This window comes from Rhinatrema bivittatum, chromosome 15 (assembly GCF_901001135.1).
Source record: "Rhinatrema bivittatum chromosome 15, aRhiBiv1.1, whole genome shotgun sequence".
Taxonomy (NCBI): Eukaryota; Metazoa; Chordata; class Amphibia; order Gymnophiona; family Rhinatrematidae; genus Rhinatrema; species Rhinatrema bivittatum.
In genome coordinates, this window is record NC_042629.1 from 73,902,786 (window position 1) to 73,918,630 (window position 15,845).

The window sequence follows — 15,845 nt, forward strand, 5'->3', positions numbered from 1 at the left end:
GGCAGAGCTTGCCTTCCTCTTGTGAGATGAGAATCAGAGGTATTCCCAATAGAACCGGAGACTAAATTAGCAGATGGACAAGATATGGATCGCATAGTTGATGTAGCCAAGTTGGTACTATCAGGATGATTTTTGCCTCGGCTTGAAGGAGCTTATGGACAGTCCTCATAATTAGAGGAATTTGTGGGTATGTATAGAGTAGACTGATGCTCAAGCCCAGTACAGAAGTGTCGAAAGCTGATCTGCAGCTGCTCAAATACATGAAGAATCTTATCTTCTAAGGTAAACAAGTTACTCAGTGGTCTACTCCAGTGACAGTTAAAACCACGTGAATGTTCCTTTGATTAAGAAATCGTGGACAACTTTTTCAGTTTGCTGAGGTGGTCCATCATCTTCTGGATTCCCGGAAAGAATGTTGCCTGGAGATGGTCATTGTGATGTCCTGCCCATGACTAGATTCAGAGGGCCTCCTCACAGATGGAATAAGAACCCATACCTCCCCTGCATGTTTACAGTATAGCCACTTAGTTCGCCATCTGAATCAATTTTTGGGCAAGAGAAATTTGTGCAGAAAAGATGATGAAAAAGCCCCTACAGCATAGTAATAGTTTGCAACTCCAGTTGTTTTTTGTAGCTAACGCTCCATTGGATTCCGAGCCACACCAGAATGTGCTGTGCCACTCCCTGTCCCCTGCTTTGGTGGAGGTGTCAGTAGACAAGAGACCCACCTTTAGAACGTCCAGATTTATCTAATAATGAAGGGATGCTCTCATCCCAGGGTCACAGATTTGGTGGAATAATGGCTGAATGAACTCCCATTGGTTTTGGAGGCCCCACTAAAGGCCCTGCATGTGCAAGTCACAAGCACCGCACAGTCATGTGTCTGAGAAGGATCAGGACAAACCTTGCTGACGCTTGGTCATGATGCCTGACCTTTCTAGGCCCATAAGCAAAGCAGCTCTCTCTTTCCTAAAGAGAGTCTTATCCAGGCTCTTATAACCTGAATTCTTTGAAACAAAACCAGGGCTGACCTGGCAAAACTGACCAGGAAACCCAGGGACTGGAGGAGCTGTATGGTCTTGAAGGACTCCAGAACTCCTGCTAGAGATAAACCCATCACCAACCAATCGTCCAGGTATGGAAACATGCTGACTCCCCTCTGCCACCACTGCAAGACTTTTGTCAACACCCTGTGAGTTGTTAAGGTCGAAGGGGAGCATCTTGCATTGGTAGTATGAATTCTTTACCACAAATCTGAGGACCTTTTGATGGGCGAGGTGAAAAAGAATGTGTGCATAAGTGTCTTTCAGATCCAGAGCACACATTGAATTTCCTCAGTTGAAGGAACAGAAGGCTTGTCTGGCGAGCGTTCATCTTGAACCTCTCCCAAACCAACAACTTGTTCAGTCCCCACAGCTCTAGTACAGGCCTTTTGGGTATTAGGAAATACTAGGAATAGAAACTTGTCACACTCCTGAGAAGGGACAGGCTTCACTGCCTTGTGGCAGTTGGGCAGATTGAAAAAAGAAGAAGAGTCAAGAGCTGGACTGAAGTCCATTAGATCAGAGGAAGGCAAGAGACGGGACTGAACTCTTCCTCCACTAGAAGAAGTCAAAAACTGGTCCTGGGTTAGGCTGCATCTGCTGCTAAGCCCTCTCCCTCCGTTGCTGCTGAGAAGTGCGAGGAGCTTGATGCCTTTGAAAAGAGCGGAAGGGACGTCTTTAGAAGAATGGATGCTTGTAGGAAACAAAAATACTGGCATCCTGCCAGAGTTGGTTGGGACCCTACCACAGCCAATGACGACGGTAAGGTAGAATGATACTCCTTAATCAGGGCCAATAAGATGCCTCCTAGACAGGGTACATCTGCAAGATAATCATGCAAAACAGAAAAATAGTTCCGAGCAAGACTGGGACATGTCAGTGTGGTAGTTTGGACAAAGAGAGCGAGGGGCTGGTGTGGGAACTCCCATACCTGCTCAGTAAAGCTTTCACTGAGATCTGTGGGTTGATGCCGCTTACCTGTTGCATCTAATTCCTACCTACGTTTTGACCCTAGCTATCATCATAAAAAGCACACACACATGGTCTCAGTGCTATACTTCATATACTGAAGTAAACTCCCTGTTGGATGAACATACTCATCGTCTGGGGTGAGCTGAACTGGCTCGCTGGTGAACTGTGTATCAAAGTTTTCCAAACCGTAGTCATCTGTGATCTGAGGCTGAAATGGGGGGATCGCCTGCTTCTTCTCCAGCTAGGAATAAAATGCAAAATAAGAAGTCAGAATTGAAGTCAGCATTATTCGGTTTAGTTACATTCTCCCTAAAATCATTTTCAAAGTTGCTCCATGAACGGGGCTTAAAGTATGTTAAAAAACAAACAAACACGTTTTAAATGTCCCCCTGCTGCAGAGGCCAATGAATCCAGACACTTTTAATCTAGCGCATTTTAAAGTGATTAAAGAGGGCCTGATCTCACCTTTCCAGTGTGAGCAGAGTAAAGATACAGAGATGCCGAGTAAGCTTTCATGGCAAACTCTCCCATGGGCATAGAGAGGAGGAAAACTAAACCTTCTGCTTAACCTCTCTCTCCCAGGACTAATGGGTCACTGTCAGGTACTGAAAGGCAGCTCAGCTCGCTGGAGGAATGAAGCAGCTGCTACGAGGTAATTACAAGCAATTCAGGGAAAGCATTAAGATGATAAAAGAAGCCTGCATACCTTCTACAAGTACCACCAGCCAGCCACTGAAATTCAGAAAGGCCCGTCCCATGCTGATAAGAATCTCACTAGAAGAGATACTTTCATGAACCATCCTGAGACTAGGGACAGGGAGGGAACTCTGCTCTCATTCTGCAATGCTATATTCCCCAGATCTTTCCATCCTGAGACTAGGGACAGGGAGGGAACTCTGCTCTCATTCTGCAATGCTATATTCCCCAGATCTTTCCATCCTGAGACTAGGGACAGGGAGGGAACTCTGCTCTCATTCTGCAATGCTATATTCCCCAGATCTTTCCCACCCTGAGACTAGGGACAGGGAGGGAACTCTGCTCTCATTCTGCAATGCTATATTCCCCAGATCTTTCCATCCTGAGACTAGGGACAGGGAGGGAACTCTGCTCTCATTCTGCAATGCTGTATTCCCCAGATCTTTCCATCCTGAGACTAGGGACAGGGAGGGAACTCTGTTCTCATTCTGCAATGCTATATTCCCCAGATCTTTCCCACCCTGAGACTAGGGACAGGGAGGGAACTCTGCTCTCATTCTGCAATGCTATATTCCCCAGATCTTTCCATCCTGAGACTAGGGACAGGGAGGGAACTCTGCTCTCATTCTGCAATGCTATATTCCCCAGATCTTTCCCACCCTGAGACTAGGGACAGGGAGGGAACTCTGCTCTCATTCTGCAATGCTATATTCCCCAGATCTTTCCATCCTGAGACTAGGGACAGGGAGGGAACTCTGCTCTCATTCTGCAATGCTATATTCCCCAGATCTTTCCATCCTGAGACTAGGGACAGGGAGGGAACTCTGCTCTCATTCTGCAATGCTGTATTCCCCAGATCTTTCCATCCTGAGACTAGGGACAGGGAGGGAACTCTGCTCTCATTCTGCAATGCTATATTCCCCAGATCTTTCCATCCTGAGACTAGGGACAGGGAGGGAACTCTGCTCTCATTCTGGAATGCTATATTCCCCAGATCTTTCCCACCCTGAGACTAGGGACAGGGAGGGAACTCTGCTCTCATTCTGCAATGCTATATTCCCCAGATCTTTCCATCCTGAGACTAGGGACAGGGAGGGAACTCTGCTCTCATTCTGCAATGCTATATTCCCCAGATCTTTCCCACCCTGAGACTAGGGACAGGGAGGGAACTCTGCTCTCATTCTGCAATGCTATATTCCCCAGATCTTTCCCACCCTGAGACTAGGGACAGGGAGGGAACTCTGCTCTCATTCTGCAATGCTATATTCCCCAGATCTTTCCATCCTGAGACTAGGGACAGGGAGGGAACTCTGCTCTCATTCTGGAATGCTATATTCCCCAGATCTTTCCCACCCTGAGACTAGGGACAGGGAGGGAACTCTGCTCTCATTCTGCAATGCTATATTCCCCAGATCTTTCCCACCCTGAGACTAGGGACAGGGAGGGAACTCTGCTCTCATTCTGCAATGCTATATTCCCCAGATCTTTCCATCCTGAGACTAGGGACAGGGAGGGAACTCTGCTCTCATTCTGCAATGCTATATTCCCCAGATCTTTCCCACCCTGAGACTAGGGACAGGGAGGGAACTCTGCTCTCATTCTGCAATGCTATATTCCCCAGATCTTTCCATCCTGAGACTAGGGACAGGGAGGGAACTCTGCTCTCATTCTGGAATGCTATATTCCCCAGATCTTTCCCACCCTGAGACTAGGGACAGGGAGGGAACTCTGCTCTCCTTCTACAATGTGGGCAGGATAAAGCAGACCAGAATGTTTTATGTAGATATCTATAGTCACTGTATATGCAAAACACTACAGAGAGTTTAGAAGTGGTGAGAATGAGGAATGATGGACTAGGACAGGTGATAAATATATGTAGAGTTGTTATTGTGCCAATTTTATCTTTTGAACAGTTTTGATATTCTTTGCCATCGTATAATACAGCTTGCTACATTAAGCATCTTTCAAATCTTTTAAAATAGTGGTGGTGTTACCCTTCTTAAGGGTTCTCTGACAGATATACCACTTAGGTACCCTTTATTTAAACCCTGGATGCAATATAATTATATATCTATATATATATATATATCAGTGAATATGGTCTCAACGGTCACAGATGAATATTGCTGTTATATACCCACTTTTTAAGTAAAATGGCAGATCTTTTGTTATTCTTGTAGCATCTAATTTCTTTCCTGTACTGAGCAGCTGTATCACCAGCGTCAGGTTCTCATCTGCCCCTCTGAACAAGGAATGAAACAGCCTAGCATGCACTGGTCTATAGAAGCATAATATAAACATTTTTTAAATCAATAATTCGGTCACTTTTACACATCACATTTAGGGGAGAAATAGAGAAAACATGACAGAGAGAATATGCTGTGGCAAAAAAATTAGTACAAACAGTAAAGAAAAGCCCTGAAAGCTGCTGGATGACATCTGACTGAGCCAGCGGAAGACCAGACAGAGCGCGGCTGCAGGGCCACCACCGTGAATGCAGAAAGCTCTGGCACACTCGTTTCACTTGGTGCCACACACGGGCATGCGACCCATTTGTGTGGCTTGTTCATCTTCAGCACATCATGGATTTCTAACGTGGACAGGGGGAACGGAATATTTTGATTTTTTCTAGGCCCGCTGGAGATAGCTGGAAAAAAAGCAAACTGTTGACAGAGCCAGGTTGGGGCAAATGTCTTGTTTACACTTGGGTCCCAGAGGCACAAGGAGATAAGGCGATTTGTTTAACGGAAATGGAAAGTCTTCATTTCAGGTCCCAGGACGTCTCGAATTCCTGCCCAATGCTCTAACCCAGGCGATTCTCAGCCCAGTCCCGAGGACACACCTAGCCAGTCAGGTTTCAGCATAGCCACATTGAATGTGCATGAGATAGATCTGCATAAAATGGCAGCACTGCATGCAAATTATCTCATGAATATTCACTGGCTATCCTGAAAAGCTGACTGGCTAGGTATGTCCCGAGGACTGCTCTAATCCCTAGGTCACGCCTCCTCCTCCAACAGACTCTGTGGCCACGGTGGAACCTGTTAACAGTGCTCTCAGGTCAGGGCCGACTTCTGCTCTTCTCCATCCATCTCCTCTCTCATTACTCTGAACCTGTAATCAAGTTGAGCACAGGCAATTCCAAAATCATTCTTCCCTGCAGCCTCCCTGCCAGTAAACACTATACTTCGACAAATAAGCAGGATAAAGTAATGAAAAGCATTACTCGCCGGCAGGGATGCAAGCTAAATACAGAGAAAAGGCTCTCTGGATGTACTGCGCAAGGGACGGTGCAGCTCTTGCTATCAGCCCTGCCAGAGGAGTTATTCTGCCAGGCTGCTCGAAAGCCTAAAGAGGATTTTTCTTTCACCAGATGCCTTTCCAATGTTCTTCCATGATATGACTTGCTGCGTTACTGGTGATACCGTTAAGTACTGCGTTTTGGAACAAAATGAGGCTGGACTGGCTGATGCGAGTTACGATGTGGTTCAGAAATGCAATGAGCCCTTGAAAATAAAACTAACAAGGGTTCTCACACGCACCAGGAACGGCAGACTTACCAATATTTTCAAAAGCCAGTGATGTAATTCACCTTTTCCATGAGATGGAACATTTGCAAAACAATCCCGTTTTTGTGTGCGATATCCAGAGGCATCCAGCACTCTGTCAGAGCAGGCGATGGTGCAGCGCACTCCATCATGCTGAGGGGCTGCAGTGAAAGATCCCAGTCTCAGTCACTGCCTCTAGCTATCCAACCCTGCTCTTTCTACATGGGACTGAGCTGCCGTAAAACAAACTACCGTACATCACCGCCAGGTTCAATCTTCCTTGATCTGAGACCTTTTTTTTTTTCCCATTTACACATAGACAATGAAACAAAATTGCAACAAGGATACCAGACAAGAAGTAAAATCAGTGAGCCTAGAATGACTCTTTCATAGCTCCATGAGAGATCAATATTCAGCGCCATTTGTCTGGCTGCATTCAGACACACCTGGACAAATGGTGGTATTTACAAATCTGGTTAATCTGGAAGCATTTCAGGAGCGTTTCTGGGCAGAGTTAAGTTAGCCAGATAATTTATCCAGCTAACGCTGGTTGTGCCATTAAGTTAGCCGGGGTGTATTCAGCAGCATGGCCGTGTATCCCATCAAAGTTAACCTGCTAACTTTGCTGGCCACCTAGGAGGTTGAATCCAGAGCCCTATATCTCTGGGGCCGGGATCTAGCACTATGAGCCTTTAACTGCAACTATCTGGGGAATTTTCCCCTCACACTGCACCTACGTGCAGTCACTGCAGCGGATTTCAGAACCCTAAATGTGTCTACACTCAGCCCGGGAATCAAAGTCAGGTCCTTATGTACTGCCACTGCGCTAGCCCTGACTTAAGATTTCTTTTTTTATGGTCTCTATTCAGCTCCAAACTACAAGGACAGGAAACATCAAGAGATGTTTCAGAGAGGATAACATCTTTTCCCATGAGAAATCTGCACTCTATACCGAAGGAGAAGGAACACGTCAGGTCTCTGTCTAGTGCTGCTAATGCCAGCTCTAAAAATCCCCCCCAGATGAAACAGTGGTGGGAATTCATTCAGCTAAATTTAGCAGCCGTAAATGAAGATGAAATATGTAATAGGGAGCTGACTTTCTCAGAGCAGTCCTACCACATGCCATCTGCGTCTGGTAATACTACAGAATTCATATTTAATATTTCAAGCCATAACAGTAAGGTTTAACCTGCTTAAAGTGGCAAGGTTTCAGTGCAAATAGATTGTCAACTATTATCTCACATTTTTCAGAAAAGATTTATTTCCTTTGCTCTTTGCAGACATTCAAAATTTAAAACCCTTAATTCAGGTGCAAGGTATCAGTAATAGCAAGGACTCCATTAGGAACAGGATGTAGCACACTCTCCTGAATACAGTGAAAAAGGCTCCCCGAAGGGTTTGCAGAACCACCAGCCCTCCCCTGGGGCCTGAGAGCATCACTACCGTCACCAGCCCTGGCAGCAGCAGGTTAGATGCTGGGTCTTCTCTGCAGACGTGCACCGCCGTGCTGCGAGGCCATGGAGCTGGCCCAGTGCAGGCTTCAGAGAGCAGGCCGTTGCAGTCTTAGAACGCTTATACTGGTTTGTTGTTTTCAGGCCACTCAAACAGGGGAGTCCACCTCAACCAGATGCAGCACTTATCAAATCTGTTTCTCTAAATCTATGTTGAGAACTTGTACTCAAAATCCCATTTGTTTCTGAAAATGATTGTTAAAACTGTGTTACCAAATCCCAGCCCTGAAATACAAACCGCCAGATGACTTAGGCCTTAAGTTGCTGAAATGAAGTGAAATCCAGCATAGAAATATTAAATTGTGCATACTGCATTCTTTATATTACTTTTCATATTCAAATGTGTTTACATCTTAGTAACGTGAAGCTACAAATGACCTCTTTATACACTAATATTCTCATATGCTGTAACCTGCTTTGAGTGAATTCAAAAAGGTGGCAATAAATCCAAGAACTAAAGAATGAATATAGGACAGCCCAGGAAGTAGGATTTCAGTTCTTTCTACACATCCATCCATCTGATCTACATACTGCTTCATAACTTAAGTACTTATTCTCATCCAGCTGTTTTCTTGTGCCATTTCATCTGAGGCCAGTAATCTACAAGGCTTAATGAATTAACCAGGGAAGACGGACTCTACAGGAAATTGAAATGCCCTTTCATGAACTCTGCGATTAAACCTTCTCCATTATTGATGCGTGCTGACAATGCTGCACAAGTGTCTAATTTGCAAATATAGTATAAAGTAATTCCACTTTGGTTTTCAAAATCCTTTTTGGCTATTAACCTCTGGAAAGTGCCAAAACTGGCACTTGAACTGATAAGCATGAATGTCTGCTACTGAAAAGCTCTGAGGCATAAACATCTGGATTTTTTCCTGAATTGAACTGGATAGTTAAATCTAACCGGATTTCTTAAAGGAATGCACAAGGACAATTTCAGTAGAAGGACCAAACCGTCTGACAGACTCATCAATGAACGGTTATTTAATAAGGGTTCTCTCTCATCAAAAACCTGTCAGATCCAACAGGGCCAAAGAGGTAGGGGAAGAGCTAGAATAGAAAGATTGCGACCAAATGGTATGGAGATTCAACCAGACTAATTCTCCCAGTACGACGAGCAGGGAGAACGGTTACAAGATCCTCTCTCTCTTTGGTATAATCCTGCAGGTGGGCCTAGGTGATTCAAATAGGAGATGCTGGAGAGGATGTAGGGGAGTGGACTACTCCACATGTGGGGGGCAGGCCCCCTGACAGAGATGTCCTGGAAGGAAGTAATGTAGATAATTAAAGCGACAGGCATTCGTCTTCTGCTCGATTCTACACTTATCTTATTGGATTTGACAGTTCAGGGTTTCACTTCTTCGTGGGGTTGCTTTCCATTACTGGTAGCAAGACGAAATGCCGCCAGACACCGGGAATTACAGAGCAAACCTGAGATAGGATCCAGATAATCTGCAAAGTGTGTGGCATGGAACGCATGCCCTTTTATGCCAAGGATAAAAAACTGAAATGAGAATGCGGGATCCCTTCTTACAGGATGCGAGTAAAGTGGGGGCTATTAATGGGAATAACCTGGACTGGGACCCCCACATTCACAGGGCCTGATCATAAGTCAGTCAGCTAGAAGTCCATGGTTTTGAGTTTAGAGGATTTGGCATTCCTACTAGGATTATTAGTAGAATTATTGCCCAGTTCTGTGAATATCTTCATGTTCACCAGCAGCATGTTATATCTCCTTGATCCATGCATTACTTCAGGTAACTTTTTCTTGTTTCAATAAAGGGGATTTAATATGAAAAAAAAAATTAAAATTAAAGTTTACAAAATAGCTTCCTGTCAACTGGAATCCAAACATGGCACAGTTTCGGGTATGGATTACACCCTTGAGGGGAAGTTATTCTGGATTTTAATTTTTCAATGATGTGCACTTTAATTACAAAAAAATGAATGGGACTACGATTCTGCAATCTGACCGCAGCTACAAACTGGCAGGTCTATTATAGCCGTCCCTTCATAAATGTTACCCAAGCATTGATTTAAACCCTTACGGCATACAAGCCTCATAGATCCGGAAATTTACTGGTAACCAGTGGAGTCTTTCAAATCCTGTCTTTCCTTTCTTGCCCCCGGTAAATGAAGGTTGCCGACTTATGCAGAAACTGCAGTTTACAAACGGCTCTCTTTGGCAAACCCAAATCAAGGCTGGATATTTTGGCAATGGCCATGCTATTATTAGATTATTACATAGTCTTGAGGTCAGGCATGGGAAGGGTGGGCGCTGGAGGAAACTAAGAGGGCATATGTAATGCTCTTCTGCTGGAACTGCCAAGGGGGATGAAGCGAGTGTCCTGAATAAGAAGCAGCCTTGCAGGTGGTCCGCGCTGCGGCCGACAGCTGGGATATGTCCTTAGTTTTGTCAGCTTAGCATAACTGGGCTGACTAGATGGGCCGGATGGTCTTCTCCTATTGCCCATTATGGCTCTATAGAGGAGGAACAGGCTTCATCTGTAATGCTGCCCGATATTTCTAGTCATTTGATTTTAGTTAACTGGAAAAGCAACCTTGCAAATGAAAGAGGTCACTTCTGTATAGCGGCCTGTTCTCTCTCTCTGCAGTCCTGCTTCATCTCTGCTATTGCTTCACTGCAAGCAACTGGAGCCTCCTGCGTTTATCACTGCAGCAGGTCTGCAGATGGCGATTTCAGAGGTCAAAACGAGCCTCCATATCCACCACTTATTCTGAAACCTTATCTACTTTCTGTAAAAAAAAAGAAAAAGCTCTGTAATGTTTTATGTTTTAATGCACTGCAGGATTTATGCATCCAGATGTTCACAACAACAAATCTGAGAGTCTTTAAACCTCAGAAATGGGCTATTACTATCATTCTCTGAAGTAATCCTGTATATAGATGATAATAATTGTGGAGGATATCAGAGGGTTATACCATTCTATAGGCGACATCTGTTTATCGCAGCCAGGCCACTAGATGTCAGTGTTACACTGCTGCAGTGATCTAAAATTGTAATTTTGATGAAGAAATTTGGTAACATTTAGCACCGAATCATACAAACTGTCCCAACCATGTGAAAAGCTGCAGCAGTAGGGAGCAGTCTGGTGGCTCTGAGGACCTGGACAGGACTCCTTGCTCCAGTCTTCCATTCCCGAGTTAACAAGGGGTGCTGCAGAGGTCACATTCACAACGCGTGGGGGGAGAGGAGTTCCAGTCACTGCATGTAGAAACCTCGCAGCTGGACGCAAGGCCCCACGATCAGAGGCTTCCAAAAGTGCGTGGCCCTCACTGCGCTGATCGGGCGAAAATCCCAGCCCCGGTTCCAACTGAGCAGGAGGCCCAAGGTGCAAGAGGCCAAGCTGTACGTGAGTGAATCTAGCTAAGTACTGCTGCTTTAAATGAGCAACGCATGCTCAAAGTCTCCAGCTCTACAGTGTAAAAGCACAGGCTTTAAACCAAAGGGCATTTTGAAAAGGTTTCCATGAACACAAATGATTCGTTGTGTACCATTTCAATCTCCTTCCTGAATACTAGTGTTGGTGGGACAGCACTCAAAGCAGTCCTGAAACATTGGACCCTGCTGACAGAATGGAAAGTGGAAGGAAATGGTATAAACATTTCTAGATGAAGGGGACAAGATGGCCACAAGCAGCAACTCTAGGGATTATTAGGAAAGGAATGGAGAATAAAGCAGAGAATATCATAATGCTTCTGTATCACTCCATGGTGCAACCTCATCCTGAGTATTGTGTGCAGTTATGGTCACTGCATCTCAAGAAAGATACAGCAGAATTAGAAAATGTACAGAGAAGGGCTACCAAGATGATAAAGGGGATGGAACAGCTCCCCTATGAAGAAAGGCTAAAGAGCTTAGGAATCTTCAGCTTGGAGAAGAGACGGCTGAGGGGGGATATGATAGAGGTCTATAAAATCATGAGTGGAATGGAACGAGTAAACTTTAATCAGTTGTTTACTTTTTTGAAAAGAACAAAAACCAGGGGACACACAATGACGTTAATGGGTAATACATTTAAAACTAATAAGTGGAAATATTTTTTTACTCAACTTATAATTAAGCTCTGGAATTTGTTGCCAGAGGATGTGGTGAAAGCTGTTAGTATAGCTGCCTTTAAAAAAGGTTTGGACAAGTTCCTGGAGGAAAAGTCCATTAACAATTATTAAGGTAGAGTCGCAGAAATCCACTGCTTATTCTTGGGATAAGCAACTTGGAATCTTTCTACCCCTTGGGATTCTGCCAGGTACTTATGACTTGGCTTGCACACTGTTGGAAACAGGATAGTAAATTTAATAGACTTTTGGTCTGATACAGTATGGCAAGCCTTACGTTCTTACCCTTCCGTGATTCTCAGCATATTTCTTGTTTTTCTAACATTATTTGGTCTCTACCCATCTCTCTCCTTCTCGAGTTTGCCATCGCTGGGCTAATGGACAGATCTGTCTGCCCAACATTGACTGGGCTGGTGGACAGTGAAGCACAAGAAAGTCCAAATATCAAATCTCCATGGCTGGTAGGATTGAAGTGGCTGATGGGAACTGCACAGACTCAAGACATCCAACTCTTGGTAGTTGGGAACAACGTGGTACCTGGAGCTTCAGACACAGCTCCAAGTCATCACTCCCTGTGAAGACCCTTCTCATTAGGTTCTGAACTGCTCGAGGAAGAGAAGAATCTTGCCAAGGTTTCTGGAGGGTAACGTTTGGACTCATCCAAGCTTAGACGGCAAGAGATGTAGTGGAATAGATCCATAATCAGGAGCTGTGCACTTGGAGATTTGTGTTTTACCTGCTAAAATAACATTGGAATCGCTTTGGTAGGCTTTACAGTCTAGTAAATAAATAATGAAAGCCCCAATATCCAGCACACATGTGGAATAGTCCATGCTAGCGGTTATCTGAAGTTCCCTGCTTCTGGCAGAAGCCTACAAGTTGTATAGTTGTAACAGGTGCTCTTTGTAGACAATAGGACAACCGGACGATGGCACCAGATGGCACCACTGCAGAATATTCTCTCAGAGACCTGGAAGTCTTTTTAAGCATACAAGCGTGTTCCCACAGTGTCACCACACAAGTCTCCTCAGTCGTTTCACAAGCTAAACTTCAACTTTAGGGGGAGGAGGGTGGGACTGTGTGGCTGAAGTGTCTTGCTTTCTATACAGAACGCCTATTACAATAAGCAACTTTGCTTTTTCTGTGGCCAAGCAGGACATTCAGCCTCCCGAGTGGGGAATCCCCAGCTGAGGGTTGCAAACTAATATTTGTTTCTTGATAAGCAATGGAGGAGTTGCATCGTGGTGTAGAGCAGATAAGGGGAGGCTTGGAATGCATCTGCTTACCAAAGGTGTGAAGAGAGGACAAAGTAGCCGCTTTGCAGATTTCTTGAATTGAGGCTGAGCAGAGGTCTGCTAAGAGGAAGTGGAAGTTGCTTGCACCCGAGTCTTTGCTTTGAAGATGATTTCCAGACAGCAATAGGAAATGCGGTCAGATAGCCAGGGAGAGGGGCTGTGTTTCTTAACTAGTAGCCGGAGTTCTTGGGGTTCATAAGAAATAATGGAGAAGATTTTCTGTAAGCTTTCGACCTTTGTTAGAATGTTTTGGGAAAAAAGGATTGCAAAACTATGGCCTGATCCAAGTGAAGCTGAGAAACCACTTAGCTGAAACCGTGGATGAGTTCCTACTGTTACCCTATGTTTGAAACCGCGCGTACATTAAGGCTTATTCTGCGCGCTGATCTCTTTGCTCTGAAACACACAATCTTTCAGTAAAGAAAATTGCGATCCTTGATACCAAGGGTTTGAAGGGGTTGGAGCGGTCATTAGTTGAGCATGTACTACAGTTAGGTCCCACTCAATAGGAGGGTAAAGATGTTGAACGCCTTTAATGAATTTTGCTACTATTGGAGAGTGAGAGATCGGAAGACCTAAGCGTTGACGATATGCTGCAATAGCCCTTACTCAACCCTGACAGAAGTCAGCTTCTCCCTCAATTGGAAAGAGCAGCCGATATCATAGAAGGGCTACAATTAAGCAATTGAATGGATTCTCCTGTGACTCACACCAAATGGAAAACCTTTTCCATTTCAATTTGTAGAAACGTCTGGTGGAAGATCTTTGTGCTGCAAGAATGACTTCCTTTACTAACATCTTTTACTAACATCTACAGAAATTTAAATCCCTTCTCCATAAATATCATAAAACAACAGATGAAGCTAAGAAAAATTACTACACAACAAAAATTCATCAGTATCAGTTCAACCCGCGTGCCTTATTCCAATATGTTGCTAACATTATTACCCCACCTTCAAACAGCAATCCAGAAAATGACGATAAAAACAAATGTGAGAAGCTAGCTACCTACTTTTATGAAAAGGTCTCTAATATCATGGCACGCTTTACTGCACATGCTCCACCGGTTTCCCTTCTACCCAGAAGCACCATTATCACCTCACCATCACTCACTAATTTCGAAATCACAACCACTTCAGAAATTGAAACCATTCTAAAAAAGATAAAACCTGCATTGCACCCTATAGATATTATGCCTACTAAAACACTCCTCTCCATCCCCACGAGGATTGCCCCTCCCATCTCCAACATCATCCACAAATCTATATCGACTGGTATTTTTCCTATGCAACTTAAGCATGCAATTATAAAGCAGACTCTCAAAAAACCAGACCTGGATCCATCTGAACCGGCCAATTATCGTCCTGTCTCGAACCTCCCATTCTTGTCAAAAATCATGGAAAAAGTGATAAACAAACAACTCACGGACTATCTAGATGATAACCGATTATTATTTCCGTCACAATACGGTTTTCGTAAGTTCCATAGTACTGAAACGCTGCTAGTATCCCTCTCAGACTCTATTCTAAAAACACTAGATTCTGGTCATTCATACATTCTTGCCCTACTCGATATTTCTTCGGCATTTGACACGGTCAATCATAATATCCTTCTAGCCCTCCTCTCTCAAATCGGCATCACTGGCACTGCACTAAACTGGATCCAATCTTTTCTGACAGACAGGACATACAGTGTCAAGTTGGGATCCCAAATATCTAAACCAAGAAATCTGCTACAAGGTGTACCACAAGGCTCCTCGCTATCATCAACACTGTTTAACATTTACCTAGCACCTCTCTGTCGACTCCTAGCAAAACTAAAACTCCACCACTTCATATATGCCGATGACGTACAGATTCTTATCCCTATTAATGATTCCCTTTCTAATGCTCTGAAAACCTGGGAATCAGCCCTGGCAGAAATAAAAAAGCTTCTCACAGAAAACTTCTTAGCTATAAACACTACCAAAACTGAACTCATCATCATCATACCACACAATAACATCCCCTCCAACACTTCCCACCACTCTACTTCAGTTCTTCCCCTACTACAGCAAGTCCGCAGTCTTGGCGTCATTATTGACAACCATTTCACGTTAAAGAAATTCATCTCAGCTACAATAAAAAATGGATTTTTCAAACTTCACACACTAAAAAGAATTAAACCTCTTCTACATCCACAAGATTTCCGGAAGGTATTGCAAGCTACCATACTACCAAAAATTGACTACTGTAACGCAATACTCTTGGGTCTCTCTAAAAGCTCAATTCAACCTTTACAGATGTTACAGAATGCAGCAGCTCGATTAATCACCAATACCCATCTCCATGATCACATAACACCTGCTTTCATGTTCTTGCATTGGCTCCCAGTAGCTTCTAGAATTACCTTTAAAGTTCTCTCCCTCATACATAAGTCGATCTATAACCAAGAGATGCAATGGTTCTCGGAGCAGTTTGTGTTCCATACCTCCAAGAGACCCATAAGACACATCCATCAAGCTAAACTGGCAGCCCCCCCAACAAAAAACATCAAACTCGTGACCACAAGAGACCGTTCTATCTCCATAGCGGGAATCAAATTATGGAACAAGATGCCCACTGACCTACGTCTGGAGCCCTGCCATAAGAAATTCAAACAAGGTCTCAAAACGTGGTTATTTGAACTAGCATTCACACAATGATATCCATTTAACTGAA

At 44.2% G+C, this 15,845-nt stretch overlaps 1 protein-coding gene across 7 annotated transcripts in view; it reads right to left on the reverse strand.

The window, feature by feature from the left end:
- PRKCZ (protein kinase C zeta) overlaps nucleotides 1-15,845 on the reverse strand; it is a 141,426-nt gene that overhangs the window by 4,408 nt on the left and 121,173 nt on the right. For all 7 annotated transcript variants that reach the window (XM_029577889.1, XM_029577887.1, XM_029577888.1 and 4 more), the window contains one exon: nucleotides 2,141-2,256. In XM_029577889.1, coding sequence (XP_029433749.1) covers nucleotides 2,141-2,256 — 116 coding nt within the window. The remainder of the gene's footprint in view (nucleotides 1-2,140; nucleotides 2,257-15,845) is intronic.